This window comes from Corvus kubaryi, unplaced genomic scaffold (assembly GCF_017639235.1).
Source record: "Corvus kubaryi isolate FWS band 111438036 unplaced genomic scaffold, C.kubaryi_AGA036_p1.0 66, whole genome shotgun sequence".
Taxonomy (NCBI): Eukaryota; Metazoa; Chordata; class Aves; order Passeriformes; family Corvidae; genus Corvus; species Corvus kubaryi.
Genome location: NW_024582054.1, coordinates 25,818,738 through 25,843,526, shown reverse-complemented (window position 1 = coordinate 25,843,526; position 24,789 = coordinate 25,818,738). Strand labels below are relative to the sequence as shown.

At 39.8% G+C, this 24,789-nt stretch overlaps 1 protein-coding gene across 1 annotated transcript in view; it reads right to left on the bottom strand.

Moving 5' to 3' along the window:
* DYNC1H1 (dynein cytoplasmic 1 heavy chain 1) overlaps positions 1 to 24,789 on the bottom strand; it is a 45,865-nt gene continuing 21,076 nt past the window's right edge. Inside the window, exons 30-78 of the mRNA XM_042047293.1 lie at positions 24,315 to 24,558; positions 23,940 to 24,123; positions 23,241 to 23,453; positions 22,832 to 23,070; positions 22,565 to 22,721; positions 21,951 to 22,178; positions 21,418 to 21,648; positions 21,166 to 21,306; positions 20,693 to 20,926; positions 19,888 to 20,094; positions 19,662 to 19,783; positions 19,128 to 19,293; positions 18,725 to 18,888; positions 18,318 to 18,447; positions 17,417 to 17,550; positions 17,045 to 17,159; positions 16,762 to 16,923; positions 16,471 to 16,685; positions 16,179 to 16,383; positions 15,866 to 16,039; positions 15,646 to 15,765; positions 15,399 to 15,519; positions 14,615 to 14,810; positions 13,845 to 13,962; positions 12,674 to 12,889; positions 11,924 to 12,136; positions 11,610 to 11,737; positions 11,044 to 11,197; positions 10,175 to 10,321; positions 9,942 to 10,092; positions 9,507 to 9,760; positions 9,222 to 9,356; positions 9,033 to 9,127; positions 8,766 to 8,940; positions 7,858 to 7,933; positions 6,609 to 6,769; positions 6,246 to 6,357; positions 6,104 to 6,164; positions 5,601 to 5,724; positions 5,172 to 5,285; positions 4,724 to 4,894; positions 4,360 to 4,577; positions 4,059 to 4,162; positions 3,443 to 3,654; positions 2,804 to 2,957; positions 1,832 to 1,974; positions 1,279 to 1,447; positions 802 to 929; positions 1 to 383 (exon numbers count right to left, since the gene is read on the bottom strand). Of these exons, the coding sequence (XP_041903227.1) occupies positions 255 to 383; positions 802 to 929; positions 1,279 to 1,447; positions 1,832 to 1,974; positions 2,804 to 2,957; positions 3,443 to 3,654; positions 4,059 to 4,162; positions 4,360 to 4,577; positions 4,724 to 4,894; positions 5,172 to 5,285; positions 5,601 to 5,724; positions 6,104 to 6,164; positions 6,246 to 6,357; positions 6,609 to 6,769; positions 7,858 to 7,933; positions 8,766 to 8,940; positions 9,033 to 9,127; positions 9,222 to 9,356; positions 9,507 to 9,760; positions 9,942 to 10,092; positions 10,175 to 10,321; positions 11,044 to 11,197; positions 11,610 to 11,737; positions 11,924 to 12,136; positions 12,674 to 12,889; positions 13,845 to 13,962; positions 14,615 to 14,810; positions 15,399 to 15,519; positions 15,646 to 15,765; positions 15,866 to 16,039; positions 16,179 to 16,383; positions 16,471 to 16,685; positions 16,762 to 16,923; positions 17,045 to 17,159; positions 17,417 to 17,550; positions 18,318 to 18,447; positions 18,725 to 18,888; positions 19,128 to 19,293; positions 19,662 to 19,783; positions 19,888 to 20,094; positions 20,693 to 20,926; positions 21,166 to 21,306; positions 21,418 to 21,648; positions 21,951 to 22,178; positions 22,565 to 22,721; positions 22,832 to 23,070; positions 23,241 to 23,453; positions 23,940 to 24,123; positions 24,315 to 24,558 (7,964 nt within the window). The 3' untranslated portion in view covers positions 1 to 254. The remainder of the gene's footprint in view (positions 384 to 801; positions 930 to 1,278; positions 1,448 to 1,831; positions 1,975 to 2,803; positions 2,958 to 3,442; positions 3,655 to 4,058; positions 4,163 to 4,359; positions 4,578 to 4,723; positions 4,895 to 5,171; positions 5,286 to 5,600; positions 5,725 to 6,103; positions 6,165 to 6,245; positions 6,358 to 6,608; positions 6,770 to 7,857; positions 7,934 to 8,765; positions 8,941 to 9,032; positions 9,128 to 9,221; positions 9,357 to 9,506; positions 9,761 to 9,941; positions 10,093 to 10,174; positions 10,322 to 11,043; positions 11,198 to 11,609; positions 11,738 to 11,923; positions 12,137 to 12,673; positions 12,890 to 13,844; positions 13,963 to 14,614; positions 14,811 to 15,398; positions 15,520 to 15,645; positions 15,766 to 15,865; positions 16,040 to 16,178; positions 16,384 to 16,470; positions 16,686 to 16,761; positions 16,924 to 17,044; positions 17,160 to 17,416; positions 17,551 to 18,317; positions 18,448 to 18,724; positions 18,889 to 19,127; positions 19,294 to 19,661; positions 19,784 to 19,887; positions 20,095 to 20,692; positions 20,927 to 21,165; positions 21,307 to 21,417; positions 21,649 to 21,950; positions 22,179 to 22,564; positions 22,722 to 22,831; positions 23,071 to 23,240; positions 23,454 to 23,939; positions 24,124 to 24,314; positions 24,559 to 24,789) is intronic.

Genomic DNA, 24,789 nt, shown 5'->3' with positions numbered 1-24,789 from the left:
AACATTTTTGCTATATATTTTATTTAATATAACATAATCCATCAAATATCACATCTACCAATAACCATCTAAAAATCTCACTCAAATTTCCTTCAAAGAAATCTCTGGCCTATCAGCTTCCCAACGCACCATTGCTTTTCCAGCCAACTTGACACAAATCCATCTGCTAACCTACCCTGATTACAAAAGTACAGGTGAGCACTACATAGAAGACTGACACTTACTATAGCACTAACCAGTGAACATGAATTGGTTTACTCAGTGCAGAGAACTGCAACGCCACGCTCATAGAAGCTGCGGGGATCTTCCTTGGTGGCTATTTCAAAGTCAACGGTGAAAATCAGATCAGCACGGGTGAAGTTCAGATAAACTGGTAGAGTAACCTGGGGAAAAACATGAATATAGAAGAGTTGTGTAAGTCAGCTGAAGAGTGTTAACAGGTTTCTGTAACACTGTATGGTACTAATGAGATGGGAATCTACTCTCAGATAACTCAGTACTCAAACTATGAGGAAAAACCCCAAGACTTAATAAATTCACAGATGCTGCTACAGGTGTAAAATTGAGTTTTGACCTAAAAAGCACTCAACAGCATTTTTGGATGCCTCTCATTTTTATGTGTCTACAAAGGAAAGACATGAAGCACTATGTCAGTTTGCTGCTAGCCCTGAAATCAGATGCCAGATGACACTGAGAGTGATTAGAGAACACCAATTTGATTTATGGTGCCCAGTACAAGTATCCATAAAGGCTTAGGAAAAAAACTGCTAGGTATATCTAAATAATTTCATCAACACTTACAACATTTGCTTTTTTATCAGCATTTGTCTGCTTGATCCAGCGAAGCTGTGTAATGGGCAGGACAGTTGAAATAGCATTCGAAAGTGACAGCTTGTTGTTACTGCATGTAGCTCCCTGAAGCTTCAGGCCTGCAAATTGCAATACAGTTTAGAGTTCTACAAGCTTCCATACATCCAAAGGCTGTCTCCCCCTGTATCTTTCAAGGGCAAAGTCTAGTAAATGAGAAGCATTTCATACTGCAAAATGAAGAAGTTGTAGGTGATACACTATGCGATACCACTTCAATATATACTGGCCCCAGTCTTGAGATTTATTAGCATTGCAAATACTTCCCTAATAACTAATCTGTAAACATTTTCAGCAAGTGTGTATTAACTTTTGCAACGACAGGATCTTTTTCATTTGACAATGCCCATTTAATAACAGAAGCTTCTGAAAACATTTCAGAGCAAGGTCCCTTCCCTCAGCTAAGTTTACCTGTGACTCCAAAGCTGCAGGCATCCAGGACTGCGTTCTGGGTAGTTGTAACATTGACCTCAAGACAGAGTTCTTCAAGGGACCAACTGTTTGCTTGGGCAACATATTGTCTTGTAGCAGTAATATATGCCTCTGGTACAAACAGGCCACCAAGGCACACATGGATGTTCTATTTAAGGGGGAAAATACAGGGAAAAATGTATTTCAGCTGCAGTATTAGTTAATGACTATTATAAATACTTCAGCAATCTATTTACATTAAAATGCTCCTGCTGCTACTGGAACACCATGTAACTATTAAGATGCTTTTTGCTCTAAGGCTTTGTCTCCTGTTGTTCTACAGTACTAATGCTCCCTCTGATCTCTGTGCACAGTCAGCCAGCTAAGCCTCATCACGCTGCGATCAGGAGATGCTCAGCAGTATTTACAGACATCTCAGAGAACACTGACTCAAGTTCATTGACTGAGGAGCTATTTAGAAGTCCTGATGTGAAGACTCCACGAAGCAGTTACACAGCTCCACCAATAATCCCAAGAAGTCAGCACAAGGTACCTTCAGTTCTTTTGCTCCACCAGAGGCAGCTGCCTGGGAAATATTCTGGAGCTGTTTAATGCGCTCACTGAAGTCAGACACCCACTGGATAACAGTCATACCAGCTGGCACTGTGTAATGAGACCAGCTACGAGGCAAAATACCTACAAAAAATGTGATTAGAATTAAGTTTTGCTCATATACAGGTTGAAATTACACACTATATTGAAACTTTGAAGACTTGGACTAGAATATCAACCTCCATTTTAAAAGACCCCTCAGTAAGTGAAAGCACTTTCAAAGATTACAGAGCAAATGGCCTCCAGGCCTACTCTGTATTTAAAATGCTACCCCACAGTTACAGACACTTTTCAAGAGCAGCTGCAGTTACACACAGCTGTTTACTGCAAGACCTATCTTCAACTCTGCATGAAGATTCGAGTTCTTTAGAAAAAACCGAAGAGGTCAAGTATCTGTGTTTCAGAAAATGCTTTTGTTCAAATCACCACATATTATAACATGCAGGATGTCAGTGAAAATTCCACATGTACGTACAATCTTTAAATAGAAATTCAGAGAACTTGAATATTTTCTAGGAGATTTTATAGGACCAATACTACTCACTTGGTGGTATAAATAACTTTGTTCCGTCACAAGTCAGAAATTGAGAGAATTTAGTAAGATTTCAGCTTAAAAATTAAGCTGCTAATATAAATTGTATCAAAAAGCCTAACAATATTACTATTATAGCCTAACTATTATACCATTATTATAGCCTAATTATTAGGCTATTATCAACCTCAACTTGAAATCTCAAACCAAACCAATGGGAATTTTATGCTCAACTTTAAGTATTGCTTGTGTCAAATGGCAAAGCCTATCCACATTTTTCTACCGTTTTTGGGTTTTTTTTAAGCTGCTGACCACAACAGCCTCTTACACAGTGCAAGAAGCAAAGAGAGCACTGGGAGATACCAATTTGAATTCCCATACCTTTCACCAGCTCATTTATCAGTGTACGCAAATAGTTGGTTTGTTTCTTTTTCCCTTCACACACTTGAACCACGTCTGCCAGGTCCTGACGAACATCCTGGAGCAGCTTAGCTCCCATTTTCACCTCTCTCTCAAAGAACCGGAACAAAGGATCCTGATGGTTAAAACATTGAAAGTAAGTTGCAGATCAAGGTTCTTGCTGGAAAACTGCTATGAAAAGCAACCCCTTAATTCTGGATGGACTGAGCAGTGACACTGTGACTCAAGCATTGAACATGAAGATGCAGGCTGTGGTGCAGGAAGTGATTGCAGAAACTGTTTTACAACCAACAATCTCCTCTCCCTTGGAGAAGCAAGGAAGTAGAAGTCACAGCTGAACAATTAATGCAGGCTGCCTGCTGCAGCTCCCTGGCTAGACTGTTTGCCATTGCATTTCTTCAAATAATACCCAAAAGACATAAACCAGGTTTTAGGAGCATTTCAAGAAACCCAGCAGGTCATTACATGGCTATGCAACCCAGAATCGGCATCAACACAGGTTCCATCGACCCCTCAGCAGTGTAATCAGTACTTGCAAATCACAATGCACCCGAACTTGTGCTTTGCCTATGACCACGTTAAATAAAATGTAGCTCTTACTTTAATGTTTTCCACAGTCCGCTTCAGATGGTTTAGGGTTTGTGGGATAAGGTGAAGCCAGTTAGAGGCTGTGGTATGCAGTGTTCTCATCCAGGCTGGGCGCCCATCTGATGTAGAATTGGTTCTTGTCTTCTTCTCAGTTTCTGCATAAGCCAGATCATCTTCATCCTCCAGCATCTGCATTTTCAGCATTTTACTGATCATATCTATGCCTAAAACAGAAGATTTGCTGTTAGTCAGAGAAGCAGTGGCATCAAGATTAAAACATCCCACTACATGCAAGAACCAGGACTTTCCATTATTCCTAGTCTAGACCTAAGATTCAGAACTGCCCAGCTGTAGGTGGCTCCAGAAGCTTACAATAAAGCTTTCCACAATCAAGATAGGAGCTTGCCATCTGGAAGACTAAATGTGACTGGCTTTTTTGATTCACAGGCTCCTGGTCAATTTTTGGACTACTCAAGTGTCTTCCCTTGTGGAAGGTAAACCAATTATGTTGAGAGAGAGAAGGAGAAAGCTATTGACTCTTCAGCAAAATTTATATTTCTCTTCTGCTTTTTAGTTAAAATCGTGGCCTGGTAATCTATGGAAGACATTGTTAAAGTTCTGGATTTACCCTGTGTGGTGAGAAGAACTTTCTCTGCATTATTGGGCAGGCCCAGCCATGATGGTGTTTGTGTATCTGGAAGCATCTCAACCCACTGGACAAACTCTTCACGCCTGCAAGGCACAGTTGTAATACTCATTAAAAGGTTTCCTCTGTCAGAATGCCAAGGTAATGCTTTGCCCGAGACAGATGTTTACACAGCACAGAAATACAGGTTATGTGCTTGGTTTTTTGTTTTTCTTTGTGTGCAGTTTTTTAATTAAAAAAAACAAAGCTGTACACAGAAATCAGGATAAGGAAAAAATGATACCTGATTCCATCTGGCATCTGAATATCTTTGTGTCCATCAACCTTGCAAGCCAGTTTGAATTCACTGTCAAAACTTAAGGTAGTGAACAGACGTTCCAAGAAAGTGTTTAACAAACGTTGATCAAATTCATTATCGATACGACCTCCATAGATAGACTGGGCCATCAGTGTCTTCAGTGCAGACCAGGGGATCTTATCAGGGGAAATGTTTTGGCGACCCTATAATTAGCAGGAAACAATTGTTAAATTACCAACAGGTTTTTTGTTCCTACTCATTTAGCTTCCTTGATGTTTCTAGAACAGACTATTTCACTGAAGATCCAAAGTAATCTGTCACCTGTGCCTAAGCACACAACACTACTTGCCTTTGCTGTATCATCCAACCAGGTATCCACTGTGTCACAGGCAGATCTCAGGTCAGATTCTCCGAACTCGTATTTCTTGGACCAACCCAACGGAGCATAGCGCAGGCGCTCTTGGATAATGGCATGGAACCAGGCAAGGAGGAAATACAAACGAGCACGCTCATTTGGAGACTAGAGCGGGAGGAAAAAACCAACACAAAACCAAGTAACTGTTACTTCAAGTGAACTGATAAAGCCAGCTAAGAGACTACAAAGTATCAGACTTAATGTTAGATTGCTACTGAAACTGAATACATTCTACCAACAGAACAAGCAACTACTACTTTACTTGGGGGAGCGGAGAAAAACATTTGAAGCACATCTTAGAAGCTGAGATTTTAACATCTAAGTAAGATTTCAAGTAATGTGTTCTTGCATTCAGTTTCATCGACACAAACCACAGTCTCACCTTGCACATCCTAGAAACTGGAATGCTACTGAAGGTTCTCAGCATGTTTGCCTTTACACCAGGAGGAGGTTCAAACACGAAGATTCGGCCGGCACGTAACAAATTCACTGGCACCTAGAGAAGATCAGTAAGCTCAAATCCAGCTGCTTTAACCTTCAGTAAATTAAATTCCAGCACAGTCTGTTACCTTCAAAAACCTCATGGTGAGCACATGAAGTCCTGCCTTTCTTTTGGAGGTTAAAGGAACAATATGAAGTTTTCAGCTACAATTCAGTTATCAGAAAGCAAGCCTAGTAACTCCCCTGGTGTGTATTTTCCTTCTTCTTTACTGCAGAAAGGCAGTCATGAGAAAACGTTCCCTGGGGAGCACTCTTAGCTCTGCAAGCCAGTTACTCTGCCTGAGAAAATCAAATTTTAAATCAGTATTACCTTTGGATTAATCTCCATGGTAAGGAAGAGTCTGAAACAAGCATGGGGTTGCAGGGAATGTAGTTTCTTTTCTAGTTGCATGAGCCAGCCAGGAGCCAGGTGAACGTTCTTCAGCATTACCCATCTGTGAATTTTTGAAACAGAGAAAGTGCTTTTAGTGAACAGCTTATGGATCCTGCCTGTGATCATCACAAAGAATAACAGAACATGATATCAATGCTACAGATTTTCCTCCCTCTTTTAAACCTACCATCTACATAGAACCAGAGTTCCTGTGTACCGTAAATGGGTTAATTTTCTTGTTCTGCAGGTACAGCCTACTTCTCCTCATAATATTTAAATATAAGATGTAAACAGATGTGCTTGCTATTACAAACTTAAATTCTAAAGACAGGCCTACTTTTTTGTTTTACTCACAGTTTTATCTCTCTAGCCAATAGGTAACTTCCCCCTTTTACCTTTCTACTAGGCAGTATCCTAGCTGAAAATGAAACAGAACTTACCTTCCAGATTTCACTGCTGTGTTTATTGCTTTATCTGCTTGGTTAAAACCTTCAGCAGAGCCTAAAAGACAAAAGGGTTGTTAAATTTCTTACTGCTAACAATTTCATTATGTTTAGATGTTGAAATAAGGTATGCTCTTACCAATAGCAATAGAAGTAATCTGTGTATTCTGCTCAGCTGCAAGGTCTTCAACATGACCACTGGCATCATAACCAGGCACCGAACACATCAGCACAGGGGTATTCGGTTTCACCTGTGCCCCAAGAAGTTGAAAAGGATATGAATCAATCACTAGATAAATATGAAATGCAGTAAAGTTCAGTGTTTCTTTCCTCTGTACAACTAAACCCATGATGTTACTCTTAGTTTTGCATTAACAAATAGAAGAACAATCCACTCCTCATACCAGAGAAGGGTAAGTGGAAGAAATATTCACTGGATAGCTTAACTCACTGTGGAATTCATGCAAGGTGGCACTAAGCTTCTCAAAAACAAGTAGTTTACCTCTGTATCCACAATGTGTGTCAGATCTAAAGGCTGCTCCATAATAGACATGAAAGACTCTCCAAGATTTGTTGAAACAAAGGTATGTGCCATGGCCAACAAACGATCTGGACGGAAGGCCTGGATCAGAAGCAAGCGATGAATGGCCTGTCCAATGGGAGCTGGAAAGAGGAGACAGGATTAGTTGGACAGGTAAGAAAACCATCCTCAACACACTCCTGTCTTCAATTCTCCATTCAGTTTCTCCCCATCTTGTTCTGAAGACTATGTATATAGAAAGCTAATTATCATTTGAAAGATCAGATGCAACTTTTTAATGAAATGCTTATATTCTGTTTTCAATTTGACAGCTTAAAAAAACTTAACCGGCTTCAGCTGGTTTAAAAAATCTACAGGCTGGAATTATTGCCATGAGTGATTTTAATTTCCAGGGACAACAGATCTCTTCACATCATCTCACTCACAAAATAATCTGCTCTTCTGCTAAACTTAGAATTACTATACACTTGTCTAGCATGGATAGGGTAGATAACCTAGAGCTGCTTCAGTTAATGGTTAAGCAGCTTTTGATGCCTCTCAAGGCATCACTTTAATAAGCAGCTAGTAAATATGAGCTCAGAATCCTTAATTTAGCAAGCAACAGGAATGAACCCAGAATGATCAAAGGCAGCAAACACGTCCTAAAGTTATCTTTCAGACAAAGGAGGAACTGAAGGGCAACAGTTACCCTCAAGTTCTCGCTCTTAACAAATCAGTACTGACAACTAATGTAGCAAGACGTAAGACTTCATGCTTAGATACAACTGCACCTTGAAACACTCTACTGCCCTGTTCTCAGAAAATTTGTGTCTTGGAGCTTTTCAGAGTACTGAGCTATCTCCAGATTGGCAGTGACTAAGGTTAATCCAAACTATTATGCAATCTAATGAGATTGTAGAATTACGTTTCATCCTCAGTAGAAGACTAGAACACAGGTTAAGGTGCAGCAACCAAGTGTAGTAACTACTGCTTGGAACAGTTTGGTTTAAAAAACGCAATGAAGCCAAACAAAGAAACCTTCCAAAACCCACCAAAACAACCCAGAATCAAACCCACTAGATTTGAGGTTCCTACACAGTCCCAACTTTATGATTTTCCTAACCATTAAGGTCCAAAATTAAATTCTACTTTAGAATTACTTTTAAAATCATAGTAACTGCTTAGATCACTATAGTAGGACTGGTATGGACAACAGTGCAACTTCACTTACTTGCAGGTTTTTCTTCAGTCCAAAGGTATGGTACAGTCTGCTCTGGGGAGCTGCTATCCAACCAGATACAGAATTGCTGTATTGAAAAAAAAAAAAGCAAAAAACCTGAACTGGAGTTTCATAACAACAGAAACCTGCTGCAAGGATACGTAAAACTCAAATTACACTTTGTCTATTATGCTTTCTTTAGATGTGCCAAATCATGTCACTGATATGCCTGATTTCACTGATTGCCTCCAGCACCCCTGATTCTACAGATCTCTACCAAGTCCCAGCCCAAGCTGTATGTTATTTTACCCCACGCTGAACAGTTTGAGAAAAATTAGATGTAGTAAAGAGAATCCAACTTCTAATATAAAAACTAGGCAGGGCAAACCAAACAGGTACTATTTAAGACATGGACATAATTTGGGACATACAGTTTCACAGTCAAGACAAAGATGTACTACTCTCTGAACACTTCAGTCATAAGAAGGTGCAGTGTTCAGCAGATGAGTACACTCCAAGTTTATGCCACATAGACATGTCCAAGACCCCACCATAATGAAGTTATGTATGGCTGGGGCTGCTTCCTTCTACTGCATAATTATCACACATTGGTGATGCAGTAAATGACTTGCAGTGTCACACTTTCTGCTACCATGGGAACCAGAGCTGGTCAACCACAAAGCCAGATGAATGGTGAAACTGTTTATGAGTGATGAGCAATGCTGGTATTTACAAGTTTCACAGCTGGGTTACGAAGGAAGTAAGAACATTCATTTCCACAACTACAGCTAGTTCATCTTCAGGGCATCTCTTCCCACAGCAGGAGAGCTTATATGTAAGTATGAAGGTCTTCAAGCAGACACACCTGGAAAGCTTAACAAGATAGCTCAGTGGAGAGACAGACCCTAGCCAACACTTACCTCATCAGCTTGAACTTTTGAAACAAGGTCCTTAAATGCAGGAAGGCAGCTCAACCTCATCATTGCCTCTGTTTGCTCTACAGTCAAACCATTGATTTTGGGGAGAGATGCAGTGTTTAGTACAATCTCCTTCCCTCTCAAGAAGTGCTGGAATTCTGCATCATATGTAGGCTCCCTAATGTTAAGGGAAAAGAAGACTTTATCTAGATGCCTTTAAGATATCCCTCCCTTTTTCAATTGAAATGAAGCAAGAAAACAAACATTTACCCAATAGTGCCTTTCAGTTTGATTCGGGCCAACAACATGGCAAACGTTATGTGATCCTGGTGCAGCATGCCACGTGCCACTCGATTGAAGGCCACCTAGGAACAAAACAGAGCAGTAGTGTAAGAAGCTTTGAACTCTGACCCTTCAAAAATGATTAAAGAATTACATTTATTAGTTAAAAAACTGAACCTGAAAGAGATCCTTTGTGATAATTGAGAGACGGTGAGTATGGTCTGTAATTCCCTTCAGATTTGGGTTCTCATACAAGACATTGTGATAGATGTCCAAGAAAAACTGGAGGGAGTATTGGTACAGGAAATGTATCTGAAAGAGAAGAGAGTTTATTTTTTCTCTCTACAATCCTGATGTTTGATAACCAGCAGAGTATGCCTACCAAACTGCAATACTGGGCAGTGCCTATTTAGCTTTAACCAGTAAATACACCAAGCTCCTGATTGGAGGAACTCAACCTACCTGTTTCAGTGACTCCATAGTAAAGTAGATACTACTGCAAGCTGTAGAAAGAGGCAAGTACTGCTGAGAAACAGTCTCCACTTCTTGCATGACAATATCAGTCTCCTCTACTTTTCTGGTGACCTCTGCTGCTTCCTTCTTCAGGTTCTCAAGAGTAGTAATGATGGTGTCATCATCCAGGATACGTCCCTTCACTTCATTAAGTGCTTGTAGTAGGGATTTTTCCAACTGACGTAAGCGCAGCTGAAATTCACCTTAATTAGAAGAAAAAATAGGTCACATTGTACAGATATGTTAGTTTTTAAGAATTATGCATACTGTGTGTACTTTGCCATTGGACAAACAGCAGCGTATGAAGATATTTCACTATGTATCACTAGAGTAAACCCACTGTAATCTTTTAGAACAGAAGGAAGTTAATTTTAGTAAACATACCCTGAAGCTTGAGGAGGTCAGAGCGTTTTTCATCAACATCTGGTCTTTCAGCTTTCAGGACTTCATTCAGACACTGGCTCTGTAAGCTGCTGCGAGTTACTGTGAAGTTCACAAAGGTAACACGAGAGCAGAGGTCTGGTGGGAATTCAACCTGTCACAGGGAACATGGAAAAACTTTCTCAGCTCTCTTCACGTGCCATTTCTACAAACAGGACAGCTTTTGTTTTACTTACTGTTGGATCTCTGGTGGAAAGGAAGATAACGAAAGATGGTGACAAATCAATATCTTGGTCTCCCAGAGTAATCAGAACTCTGCCTCCAGTTCTTCGGACTTCACGATTCAGAACAGGATTCAAAACTGGATCGTAGCTCTCCACATCCTAGAAAGACATACGTGTTAAAGACTGTTGTTCGCAAATGTCTCAGTCTAAAACTCCCAATCCAACTGGGGATTAAAATTCTGGTAAGTAAACAATTGGCAGTTGGTTTGGAATGGGGATCACATTCAGAATGTATTTGCACTTTAGATGTGTAATTGAGCTACACAGGGGCAGAAGAGGAGTATTATTAGTGGTGGTAATTTTGTTAGCTCTACTGCATGTAAGCCCTATTCCAAACAGCACAAGTTAACAGTTACTGATCTTTTCCATTTCCATACTGAGAAGCAAAAAACCCACCCATTTCAAGTGAAAGTCAACTATTCCTATAGTTGCCTATTTCTTTATATTACTGAAATTTCTCCCTGATACTCAGAGTAGATTTAATTCTAGATAACTAGCCATATCATATGACTAGAGAAAGCACATGAAAACAAAGGAACAGTTAGGTTGCAAGTCATTTTATAGTGTGGAAGTAAAGAAAGATCATTTCAAAATAAAAGAATTTGATCTCAAAATGGTGGAAAAGGAAGTAAGTTCTTTTGATTCTGTAGCTCACTAATTCTTCTCAGGACTAACACCACATGTATCACTAGTTTACTTGTTAAATTGTAAGTTGAAAATAAAGTTGTTGGCATGTTACTAAGATAACAATTGCAAACTTTTCTAGTACACGGGACAGAATTCAAGAATTTAAATAGTTTCTACATCATCGTGCCACTAACCTGAACCAGAAGTGGGTTACCAAATCTCAAGGCACTTTCCAAGTTCTTCCTGAAAGCATCATCCAAGAAACTTGTACGAGTTATCTTACGGTCTTTATATTCATTCATGATAAACTCTGTAGCTTGCCCAGAGGGATCAATGATCAAGGGATACCTTAAGTTAAAAATAAACCACTTTCATTATTTAGGTTTTGACTGCAGAATGTCAAAGCAGTTTTATGAATTTACATTGCATTATTAGTCTCAACTCTAAAACCTTGTTTATTCCTTCACTAAGTTGAGGCAGGTTCAGTGACTCACTTCAGAGTTTTGAAAGGTAAGTTTGTATTTGGGCAACAAAACAGCTTCAGTTCAAGGCAACTTATTTTAACAGCTAAGCATAACAAAAAAGGCAAACAAAGGTGAATGAGAGCTTTTGTTTTACGCATGGTTGAGAAGCTTTTACAAACATTAGTTTCACACACCAGTGAAACAGTGCTTTGAAGGAGCTGCTGTGATTCAGTAGGTGCAAACCCTGCCTCCTGTGAGAATGTTGCTTCAGAACTCCGTATCTTAGAATGAAGTACCTGTTAAAGCGCTTGAGCATGATGGCATTCTCAGTGCACAGGTCATCTGCAGGCAGAGAACTTGCTTGCCAGCGCAGCCGCTCATCGGCGTTGGAAAGGTACTCGGTCCTTGCGATGTCTGTGCGGAACTGCAGGAAGCAAACACAGTTAATATTTAACGTGACATTCTCCAACCAGCTGGTGAAGACTTTTGAAGTAAATGCAGCTCTACAAAGTGCTCTTTTCCAACCGCTCCATTCTTTACCTAGCAATCCTAAAGTTTAACTCCTGCAGTAAATCAGTTTATGGTTAACTTATCATGACTGGATCTTTACCTGGATATTTGCTTGCTGCAAATGGTGAGACCATGTAGTGAACAGATTCTGACGCATCTGCTGATCAAAGTAGCCAGCATAAGCAATAAAAGCTCCCGAAAGTAAACAGTCTCCTGCAATAGTGGACATCTGGTTTTTGAAAGTCTCACTTGTCTTCTCCCATCTTTCACGTTCAGCAGAAAGACTCTTCAGAAGAGCTGTGCTACGGTTTACCTAGAAATAAGTGGCAAAGTAGATTCTTTAGATGATGAACTGTTGTCATATTACAAGTCTCTCAAGGCCCAATTTAAATTTAAAAGCTCAGCATGAGATTAAATTTGGGGTTCTCCACTTCAGTGCTTATTTATTATGTTGATTTTAACTGTTACCTTGAGGAACTTAAAAGTGCTAAGTACTAGTACAGTAGCAACATACTAATGTATGATATCAAGTACATAGAAAAATCTACCCTCCCCTCCTTTAAGTCCAGTTAAGACATTACAATCACACTACATCCATGCCGGTTTTCAAAGGCTTTCTACGTATTTTAAACCTTATGAGAACTGTCTTGTTAATCTAGTGGCAACATGAGTTGATATTTCTCTAACTCCCGACAGGTTTCTTGAGAAGCCTCATGACACCCAGAGATGAAACAGTTTAAATGCACTGCAGAAGGGAAGCAACCAAGTCCACTCTCAAGCTTGAAGAACAATTCAATTTTGGACTGTCAAAGATTATAGAATGGAAAATTATTGGTATATAAAGTCTTACTTTTGCTTCTACAGCAGCCAAGTCTGCCTTAATAGCTTGAGCCTCCGAAATCAGTACTGCATATTCTTCTTTGTAACGGGCAATACTGGCCTCAAGATCCCGAATCATCTGCTCCACTTCATTTGCTTTCTGTTGGTTGTCTTTGGCATCGTCTTCCAGCTTCTGCAGTTCATTGCGTAGAGGTTCCACTCTTTTCAACATATCAGCATAGTTCAGCTGCAAATGGTAAATAGAACCTTTATACTTTCAAAAATGACTGTTAACAAGAACCACAGCATTCAGGTATATACTATCAACTGCATCTTTTCAAATTTATGTACTTCTGATCTCTGTAAGAATTAATAACTACTTTAGAGAAACTTTGTTTACCAATCCCTAGGAACTAATTTAAACTAAGCACAGAAACATAATTGCTTTTTGCAAGATTCTTGTGCTGCTCTGTAGATTTACACAGGTTCAGACCACATTAAAAAGTGCACAGCATCATCTTACATAAATATTCAATATGGTGTCCATGCCAATACTGTGCTAATCTGCCTTTCTTAGCAATGAAATAAGTAAAGCTAAGCCACAGAACAATTAGGACAGGACCTGTTGGCAGATTCAAATTAAGTACACTCTCTCCAGATCATGCCATTCCAAGCAGGCACAGTTTTAACAAGCCAAACATTCTGCTGTATTGAACACCAACAGCAAGTAAAACCCTTTTTGGGTATCTCAGTCTGGGGGCAAGATGCCCCAAAGCCTATTCCTTTAGGAAACTAGTCAAGTATTTAAAAGTCTGCCTAAAAGACCTTGGCACAACTGCCTTGAGTGTGTTCTACTCTGAGGCAAGACAAATGCAGTCTCATTAAGAGGACTGCATTTCATTTTCCAGTGAAGAACTGTATTGTCCTGAAGAACGACATTACATACAGAAAGTATCCACTAATGTTCACTGTAAACTCAAAGTTTTCCAGTGCAGAGGCTGTACCACAACTGGCTAATAGTTCTCTGGCACAGCACTATATATCGCATAAGCATTCATCTGAACCATCTACCCCATTTCTCTGAAGCAAAATAGCTTGCAGTTCTTAGCTGAATAAAGGCAAATTCAGAGCCTTTAGACACTGCTATATGCCTTCTGGCTCACTCTTTTCACCTTGCCTTTGCTTCCTCAAGCTGACTTTACCTGTGCAATTGCCCATTTCACCATAGGTCCGCAGGCCAGTGATGCTCTGTTTACAATTTCATAGTTGTAACTTGGGTTTGACAGGTAGTTTTTCTTCATCTTCTCCCGGATGGCATCACTGCAAGGGAAAAATTTTTACAGATAGCATGAGTACACTGTATGTCAGCACAGAGCTGCTCAGTATCCCTTTATCTAGCCTGCCTTCCACAGGGGACAGTGAACATTCTCTGGCAGTTTTGCTGAGTAGTAGCTGGGATGTTTTAAGTAGCTCCATACGTTGTTTCAGACATCACAGCTTACAGGTGATAAAAAAAATTTATCAATATTTTAAGATTAGTCACTCACAAACTGCTCAACTCTGCTCTGAAAAATTTGGACTTGGAAGGGAATTCAGATGTCTCTAGTCTGACCTTCAGCTCACATTCAGAGTCAGCTAAGAGGCTGACCTCCTAAGCTGAATAAAGCCCTCAGCAGCCTGGTCTGTTATTGCTGCAAGGCCACTTTCGACTGACATTGTGGCTTTGGACACCAACACGCTGCTTTGCAACCATGCCTTGAAGTCACACAACAAGCAGCAGCTTTGCTCCAGTTTGCATGATACACTTTGGCTTCAGCAGTCCATTTCCTGTACCACCTGCATGTTCATCATGTACAGTAAGCTGGTGTCAAAGGAAGTCACGTGCTACCAAAGCAATTACACAGAGGACAGTCCAGTTAAGACCCTCCATTCTTTATAAATAGTTTGTTCACATAAATATCTCACACTTTACCTGATTTCCTCAGCAGAGAAGTTAACAATGGTTGGAATGAAGTTCTCTCTCATGATGATGGAACGTATTTGTTTCCAGTCAGTGGTACTTTCACCTAACAGCAGGCAGATGGACTCCAGCGCCAACTTAACTGCTGCAGGTGGATTAGCCATGGAACGGACCTCTACCAGGTGCTGCTTCTTTATTGACTTCACAGCTAACCAGGGCCAGAAAGATGAAGAGTGTTGATTGGGAAGAAAGCAAACAGTTAGCAAAGCCCAGTAGAGTACACCCTGGATTTGTAAAAATGCTTCAAGATTCTAGAAAGGAATATGAGGCTATTACAGAAGCAGATACTCCTGAACTACTATATTACAAGACTTCCATGAATATCAACTTGCCAAATGGGGACAGGCAACTTACTTTGCTGCATAAAAACAATTGACTCAAAACCAGTGATTTGTCTACCCAGTTTAATGAATGGACAGCTTGACTGTATGCTGTATGTACAACAGCAAGGCATCACTGATCTTTCTACAGCTGGTCTGCCAGAAACTAAGCCACAAGCCACAGGAGTATCAAGTATCAGATTGGTACTATTACACACAGGAAAAAAAAATAGCACAAAAATCACAGCTCAAAGACTGTGAATTTAGAAGAAGGGATTTCTTCAACTCTGTTCAGCCCCATGCTAAGAGCCTACACTTTTATTAGACAGGACCAAGCCAGATGAAAACAGAACACATTCCCATAGACCAGTTTTATATCCAAGACCACAGAGTGATCTCTTCAAATGTTTACATACCGTTTTGAGCTTCAATGACAGCAGGTTCCACTTTGTCAAGATCTTCTTTCACACTCATCTGTTTGTCTGCAATGACCTCCTGCTGCTTGTGCAGCTGTTCCTGAATCTCCTGGCTCATAACCTGTAGGAGAATTTCACAGACAAAATATGCTTTTTAGAAGCTGAATTTCTTCCAGTACTTGCTCTGTAGACTCTGTTTTGTAAATAAAATAGTTGCTATGCACAGAGATTTAATAAAAATTGTTACCTTTTTCTTCTCAGCTTCCTGTTGATCTTTCACCATCTTTTTCAACTTGTCATTGGCTGCTGCATTTTTCACTTCCAGCTCCTGACTCTTTATTCTTAGGTCACGCCGCAATTCTTCCACCTGAGATCAATTTTAAGATGGAAGAGAGAATTCATATTAAGCACTGAGATCTATTTAATCACTCCAGCCTTACAGAGAGCAAAGTTTTAAAGATACATACCTGATCAACTGTTTCCTTGATTTTTCTAAGACCAACGTTCAAATGCATTTGCTGTTCCTCCAGTTCACTTCGTTTCTCATTGAACAAGTTGGCATAATGGTTGATGAAGTCCAAATAGTGACGTGGTGTGATTGCCATTGTTCTGCCTCCTCGTTTTGCCAGCCGAGCATTAGCCTTTAGGGAACAAAAAGTTGTAGAACATGCACTGTTCTAAAATTTATTTGGATGCCAAGGATCATAGTTTTTAGGAAACTGGTGAATGATGCCATGGCCTAGAGGTAAGTGTAAGTTAAGCAGCATAATAATAACATACCTGGTGAAGAGTCTGGTGCACAAACACACAGCTATTAACAATAGCCTCCCTGTGTGATGGTGGCTGTGGCAGCTTATCATACACAACTGGCATGTAATCAGGCACAATGTAATTTGGTTTCTCAAGATCCATTTTGCTTGTGAACTCTTTGCCAACTTGGTATAGTGCCTCAGTTGACCAGTCTCCAAACCAGTTCAAGACGCATCTGAAATAAAAAGCATTTGTGAAGACTTTCCCAGAAGCAGTGTTTTAATGATACTTGTAACATATGTTAGAATATGCAGCAAATTACCTGTTGAAGAGTGCAGGAGAAGTAGCTGCCCTGTCCTTCAGGCCCTCAGAAGATGGATTCATAGTGAACACTACATGGAGATTCCGAATAACTTGGCTGGTGAACCATTTGTAGAGTTCCTCATGCGAATCTAACATTAAACCTTCTTTTTGTGCTCCTTCTTTACACTGAGTCATCAGGGTAGCATATTCATCTCCTTCAAAGAGACCAGGAACCTAATTCAAAAGATATTTTTGTTGTAGTTTATGGTTGTAAAAAGGTGCTTAAAATAGTTACTCAAAATCTTCTTACCTCTCCGTTGGCTAGGAGAGTGTTCATTCTCTCCAGGAATCCAGAATCCAAGACGTTTGACTCATCCATGATAAAAGCTATTTTTTCATTTTTACACCCAGAACGTCTCAATACTGTCCTAAGGTCTTCATCAAAATCTTCACCTGTGTATTTTCTGTGAACCTGGTAAGAGTTAACACTGGTCATTAACATTTTGGCTTAGCTTTTAATGGGATTTTAGGGGTCAATATATAAGTGAGAGTTTTGACTTGCAGGTTTTCAGAAGTTAAACTAGCACACCAACCTTGATTTGGTAGACACTCAAACCGTTCATCCAGGCAACAAATCTTGACAGGGTTGTTTTCCCTGCTCCACTGACTCCAATTAGCAGCAAGTGGCCCTGTGGCTGACGGAAGATTCTGAAAAAGAACACAACCAATTGTGATTGATAAGTGTTAGAAACTTACTGAAGCTTTTCCTAGAACACCTAAGCTTCAAGTTAGTACCAAAACTGACATACCTTTCCAGATAGGATCCTGCTATCTGGAGGCTGGCACTATATTTTCTATAGACAACAATGAGACCATGCTTCATTCTTACTTTGTACTGAGGCTACTCTGTTTTAGAATAAGTCTAAATATGGCTTACATGAGCAGCAATGGAAGTCTCAACTTACCGGTCAATTCTTAACACATGATCCAAGACTTCATTGAACAGGACAAGTGGAACATCAAGTTCTTCTTCATAAAAGACTTTAAGCCTAGCTTTCACATAGTCTCTTAGTTCTTCTTGATCCACTGGGATATAATCCTAAAAGAACCAGTTGATACAGTATGGAGATTAAGGAATTTGCTTAGGGGTAACTTTATGAGTACACAAAAGCAGAACTGCTAGAATACTTGAAGTAGCAATCCTCTAGAAAAGCTTAAGAATACTATACTCATTTAACTTGCACAGGAACATGTCCACTGCCTAGAGCGTCACAGATAGCAGCATGGGGTTTAAACACTGTATCTACTGAACCTATCACAGGCTAAGCCTGTGCTGCCAGCTACCAAAGACACTGGGAAGTAGCACTACAGACTTACTCCCTTCCCCAATTTATTTTAAACAGCCTTTCCTAGTCACTTACTATTGGTCAGAGATAGGTAGCAAGCCAGGTGGACTTTTGGCTCAACCCACTGGGATTTGTATGGACTGCCCAGATGGATCACTTCAGATTACAAGAAATAGGTCACCAGAAAATGTGTAATACCAGTATTTCTCAAGGGTCACTGCCTTATCCAAGCGATTCCATAAGGAATAACTGTCACCTGGTAGTGTCACACTATTCTTGAGAAATATTATTTAATACTGCCTTTACATCCCATGGTAACTCTTACAATAGCATCCCTCGCATAACAGCTATTAACTTTGTGGCAAAGCTCACAGATAATCACAGTAAAAATTTACTGGAGATCAATTTAACAAAATGATGGACACTGATTATCATTTTAATACAGTCATAACAGCTGCATCACTCAGATGATGAGTTGCATCCAACCTATTTAAAATTTTTTTAAAAAAGTTTTACTTGCCTTTGACAGCCAGTTGCTGTATAAGATAGGTCTGCTCATAGCCTTTTCTTTGTCAATGTTGGGGAAATGTTTCAGAGCAACCATGTCAATGTTCTCATCAGTCCAGCGTCTCTCCTCATCTTCCACAAGTCTGGATAAAGAAGTAAGCCAGTGAGTACAGTCCTCTGTAATGGGAAGATATAATCACACCACGTGGAAGCACTGTGACTGAAGTATATTTCTGCTTTGTACAGATACAACTCCCAAGAGAGTCAAGCTGGAGTGAAGGGAAATATTCTCATTGGCATTCCAGCTATTTAACATGAAGCACACTTTAGTTTGATCTTCTAATGAAAGTTGGCAAGGAATAGGGAGAATTAATTTTCGACTCTTTATGGTTTTGCCTCCCCAACTCACAATTATTTTACCTGTCCTGGAAGAGACGTAAGGCTTCGTGGGCCCAAATCCTGATAAGGCCTTCAACTGGTAAGGTTTCTAGTGGTCTTAATGCTTCGAATATACCTCTCACCCACCGAGTCATTTCACGAGGTGAATAGATGTAGTGTGGCTGCGTGTCTTGAGTGAATCTCTCCTAAAAATTTAAACTTAATTAGTTACTTTATCTCAAAATTGCACCATATTTTTGTACAGGCCTTGGCATTGCAAGGTATTATGCTGACAGCATAATTTAGTCATTTTTGCCAGAACTCAAGTAACTGGTTGAGTACTGTACACATATTATCCATGTGAAAGGTAAACAATGCATGTTAAATGATTCAGCATAAAAGGAAGCCTTCTAACTAGAGTTTGGAGTTGCACTTAACTAGTTACCTGAGACATTGTGTAGAATTCTACCATAGCAGCAGTGAGAGGTTCTGCATATGTGCGAAGTGATGGGATCAGCCTCAGCATTGCACGATTGAATGTTCCATATATTTGAGTAAGTGAAGCTGGTCCAGGATAGTCCACATAAACCACAGGAACATGTCGTAAAAATCTGAAAGATTAGCAAATTACACAGTACAGAAGGTCAAATTACGATCTGTATTCTCTTCATTATCTTTTGCCAAAATTAAGTAACTCCTTGCTTCAAAAATCATCATCAGTAACTGCAGTTGGTTTGATTGCTCCTTAATGACTTGGACCAAAAAGTATTCTGAAGTGTTTCAGATAGGTGATTCAACAGCCTAACACTGAGTCTGCTGCCTGGCTGTCATGATAAGAACCAAGCAACAGGTAGTGCAAAAGCAAGGAACACGATTTCAGCACAGCTGTTGCTAAACAAGTGTATTAAGAACAGATTACAAAATCAATGCTTCAGTTTTGACTCTGATTCTGTTATATAGAATCTACTAGACACATTACCTGTGTGATAAAGGTTTTCTTCCAGGATCAGTAGGTGGATTACATGCACCAACAAACTGAATTCTCTCCAGTTTCACCCAGGTCTGGTCAGATGTACGGTAGAATCCTCCATGTTCCACCATCTGGAACAAAATAGTAAAAATAAAATCAAATCAGCGGAACATTGTATTCCCCTAAAGGTAGCTGTTGTGATACAGTTTACAGTTGCTTAAAAAGAAAAACAAACCTGTCTAATGAAGGATATGACTCTCTGTGTGCCATACTTATCCATATCTGGCAAGTTGATTTCATCACAGAACAGCACCAGCCACTTTCCTAACTGCACAGGAGCCAGCACCACTCCATTAGGGGTACGCCTGTATTCACAGTAGTGATCAAAAGTTTTCAACAGCAGTTCTGGAGTGGTAGCACTTGAAAAGTTGAGTCCAACCACCTTAAAAAGAGAACAGTGAAAAAAAAAAAATTAAAATACACTAAGGCTTGAAAGAGAGCGTATCAAGAGTCCTGAAAACAGCTATGTTCAGCTGTTCGCAGTGGAAATATAGCTACCATCCACATTACAGGTATATTACCATAAATATACAGGTATATACAGCCTATATACTCTTTGCTTCCCACTGTAGGTTCTCCATTTACCATGCAGCAGTGCATCTTGCCCAACCCTGTATTTTGAATATCACGGCCTCATGTAACTGTCATTCCACCTAAATATACAGAAGGATGAGAGCTACTCAAACAATTGCACAGGTTTTTAAATACTGAATGCAGCAATGTTCCTCTGTTACTAAAATGGCAAACAAAGAAAGCAGTTTTAGGCTAAGGAACTTGAGAAACGAATTTGTATTCTCCTCAACATGATTTTTATTTTTTGCTATATATACACATGACTGACTGAGGTGAAGCTATCACTGAGTTCTGGCTAGGAAATAATTTCCATGCTATCTTTAATCTTAAGAAGATTAAAGACTTGCTACTACTCTGTAATTCACACACACACATACACACACACACACTCTCTCTCTCTTGTGTACCTCCATGTCAGGCAGAGCTCTGAGAGCACTGAAGAGGGTCATGGTCTTTCCAGAGCCTGGTGGGCCACAGAGCACCAGAGGTTTGTGCTCTGCCAGCCAAGTGTACAGCAATGCTTCATGCCGAACTGTATCTAGGGTTGGCACTACAACATCAGGAGCTGCAACTTTGTGTGTTTCAACTTCAATTTGAGGAACTTTGGATTGCCATGGCACCCATTCACCTGTTATGGACACCTAGGAGCACAAAAACATGATCAGACATTTTAGGACAGGAATCCAGCTAAACCTTAATTAATTTTTTAAAGTGACGTCAAATTTGATGTGTTTATTTAAACAAGCAGCTTGTTTGCTGAACTGTGAAACTGCAAAATTTAAAACAGTCTAGCAGTTTATTCTCCAGGTTTGTCTTCAAAATCTAAAGCAAGCTTTTAAGAAAATGAAAGAGCAACACTTCTAGTACAAGAAATGTTTACCTCATAGTCAATTATAGGTATGTTGGGTGCAGTTGGCAGTGGCACAGTGGTGATTCTCCTAATGTATTCTCCCAGCTCTGCTCTCATTTTCAAACGACTGTCTCCAGAAAGAGACCATAGTATTGCATAGACCAGGTACCTCTGTAAGAAGCAGCAACAGCAGCTATTGGTTTGAGAGTAACGGAACGAAACTCAATGAGTAACTCAAATCTAGGCAAAACCAGGAGTCACTTAACAGCAGATTGCATTTACCTGGATGTAACGCTCCAGCTGGTCTATCTGCATCGGGAAGTCGGGATGGTTGGCATTGTACTGGGCCACGTTGCGGCAAGCTTGGTGCAGCATGGAGAACAGAGAGCCGAGGCAGCGCAGGCGGGTGAGGTCCATAATGTGCTCCAGCTTGAAAGCGTGTTCAAGTGCCTTGGTTACCAGGCCGTTGGATGTGAAATATGGCTGCATTATTGTTGCAGCATCTCTCTGAATCTGTTGGGGGAGACAAACACTGCTCAAAGCATTTGCTTCTCATTTGACTACCAGGCAGAAAGAAATGATTTTGTTTAAGGTTTGAAATGCTTCATATTTAAAAACCAAACCAAACCAACAACCAATAAAAAACAAACAAAAAACAAACAAAAAACAAAAAACAAAAAACAAACCAGAAAAAGAAAAAATATGTAAAGAGGAAGTCAGCTTTTCTATGATAGGCTGTCATAAATTCTACATATGGTGTACCTGCGACACAAGCATTTTTACTACTTAATCTCATAATGTAATTCAAGTTATACCTGCAACATTGGGGATGCTGCTTCTTCTCCTTCATCTTCTTTGCCCTTTCGCCTGCGCTGAGCTTCCTCCTCACCTTCATCCAGAGGAATGCTTCTGAGTCTGGCCAGGAAGTTATTGAATATCATGTCTGTGCTGAGAACATCCTCACTGAACCAGACCATACCACACCTTGACACGGTAGCCAAAGTGGCATATTTCAGATCCTGTACTTCAAACATGATACGCACCTGAAAAACAGAAATTTAAAATGACTTTAAAACAGCCAATCAAGAGCAAAACAATACAAACCCTTTCCCTGAAAAAACAGAGACCTTTTAAAATATGCAAATTCGCATTTAGACACTGAATAATCAGCATCAGCATTATACTGTCCTAAGGTAAGTTCATCATTATTGACATTTACCGTAAGACTTAATTCACATTTTGTCTTACAGGGTCAGAGTAAGTGTAACATGAAATGTTTCCACAAAAACTCCTTACTCCAGCAAACCACAATCTGAACTCAGTATTACTTTGCTTGTGGTGAGAAAGAGGGACAACACTAGTAAATACTAAATTAAACTAACAAGCTTATATACAGCACATAAGCACAATGTAAAAAAAGTAACATTACATTTGGTGGGAGGCTGAGACGTTCTCCATTCGGCAGAGTCAGAAGTTTGTTGTCATCCAAAACAGAGTTCAAGTTCTCAACCCATTCAGGGTCTACATCACCATCAAAGATAATCCACTGGCGTTTTTGTAGTTCACCTCTCACGTTGTCTATGATTCTATATTAAAGGCAATAGCCATTGAAGTAGAGAATTAAGACTCAGTAAGGCGAGATTATCCTTGGCACAAATGTACCAGCCATTTTGCATTTGTACTATTAAAGACTTACTTTCTCAGGACATGGGTAAACAAGCCATCTGTCCATTCCCTGGTGTTTGGATCTAAAGTACCATAGAGGTGATCTTTGCTGATTGCTTTTGGATCTATAATGTGAGCGACACCTTCCACACCCTCCAGACGTTCAAGGGCCTTCAGAAGTACTCTCCAAGCCATGCTCTTTCCACTTCCAGAGGGACCAACCATCATCAAACCATGATTTATCTGTGTAATCTGATACAGCTGAAGAACCTGTGACACAAGAAATAACGTACCAATTAACTTCAGCAGTTAATTTAAGCTTTTAGGTATTGTTTGTTTAAGACAACAAAAATTTAAAAGCTTTCCACCTTTCATAATATAAAAGTAAATTTAGTCTTATACATAAACTTCAATTCCACATTTTCAGTTTTAGATTTTACCTTTTCAACCCACATGCCACCAACTTCTTCTCCATCACCATAGGTAAGGTACATTTCCTGACACACTTTTTTAAGTTCCTCTCTCAAGGCTGTCATCTCTCCACGGTGATACTGTACTCCAGGGAATACATCAGAAAGGAGACTGAACAGCAGTGGAATGTCTTCTGCAACCAGCTTTGGTACCATAGTTTCACATACACTTTGGATCAGAATCTGCAGAGAGAGAGTGAGACACATTTTATTTAAGATTTTTTTGTTAAGTTCACTTCACCAAATGTGTTTGACAAGGAATACTTCACTAAATACTTAACTGATTAGGTACCAGACCAGGGCAGTCTCAGTCAAAACAACCACTGACAGGGTTTCAACTTCGGAACTACCCAATGACTTCCTATTGATTTTCAGTTTATGCAAGTCTGGTTTTTCATGTCTCTTCAATATGCTTCTGGCATTAATTGCTGAGATGCTGAGCAGCAATAAGTGTCATAAGCACCACCTCATAGGAATGAATTTTTCACTACAGTTCAGGGAGTTGGAAAACATGTTTAACTTGGTGCTTCTAAGCTATCAAATTACCTTTGGTAACTAACATTACTTTGTTCACATGGCTTAATATTAAATAGTAAACACTGACGGGTTAATTTCTTTGTTTAGTGTGCATCATCTATCACAGAAGCAGAGACTTTGCACACACATTACCTCTTGCTCTGGCAAGTTCTCAGCGATTTCTCCCTCATCAACAACTTCACCACGCTCTTCTTTCTCCCGCTTTATCTTCTGAATTCTCTCCCTCTTCACATTACCTGCACTAACCAGCACACTCTTCAGTGCTCTCAGGCCAAAATCGTAGTGACTTTGGGAGGACAACTGTTCATCACAAAGCCTAAGAAGCAAAAGAGGCAAAATACAATTTGATTCTCAGTATGAACCAACGTAATACTCAGTAAATATCATTCTTTACTTGAAACTTTTGCTTGAAATGATTGCTGCACAATATGCTTAGTGAGTTGCAAAGATTATAGCTTTGAACTGTAAGTTCTATTGTTACTGACTGAAGCCAAACTTGTTACTCACTTGAAGAATGGTACTATCTTATTGGCAAGAACTTCAGCTGTACGGAAACCCTGGGAGTACAACATGACCTGGGCAATCAACTGACGGTCTGGTTTTGTCATTGCCAAGCTACGGAACAACTTCTTCAAATTGTCAGGCAGATTAGATCTGCCTGCATAGCCAGGATTCATGGTGATGAAGATTGCCATGTCAGGGCTCACTTTGACTTGTTTGTTCAGCAGTTCACAGGTAATGGGTGTTGCAGCTGAAAAGAGAGTGTATTTAGTTATACCTGAGTCAGTAATCAATCACTCTGAGAACTGAAGTCATACTTTATCCTATTTTAGTTTCCTACAGTAATGGACAGCAGGTTCTCCAATACTGCAACTCAAACAATATAAATTTCTACCAGCTGAAAGTTACATCAAATATTTAAGTTTTGACATAAAATAGCTTCATCCTTGCATTATTTGCAAGAAATGTAGCTTAGCAACAA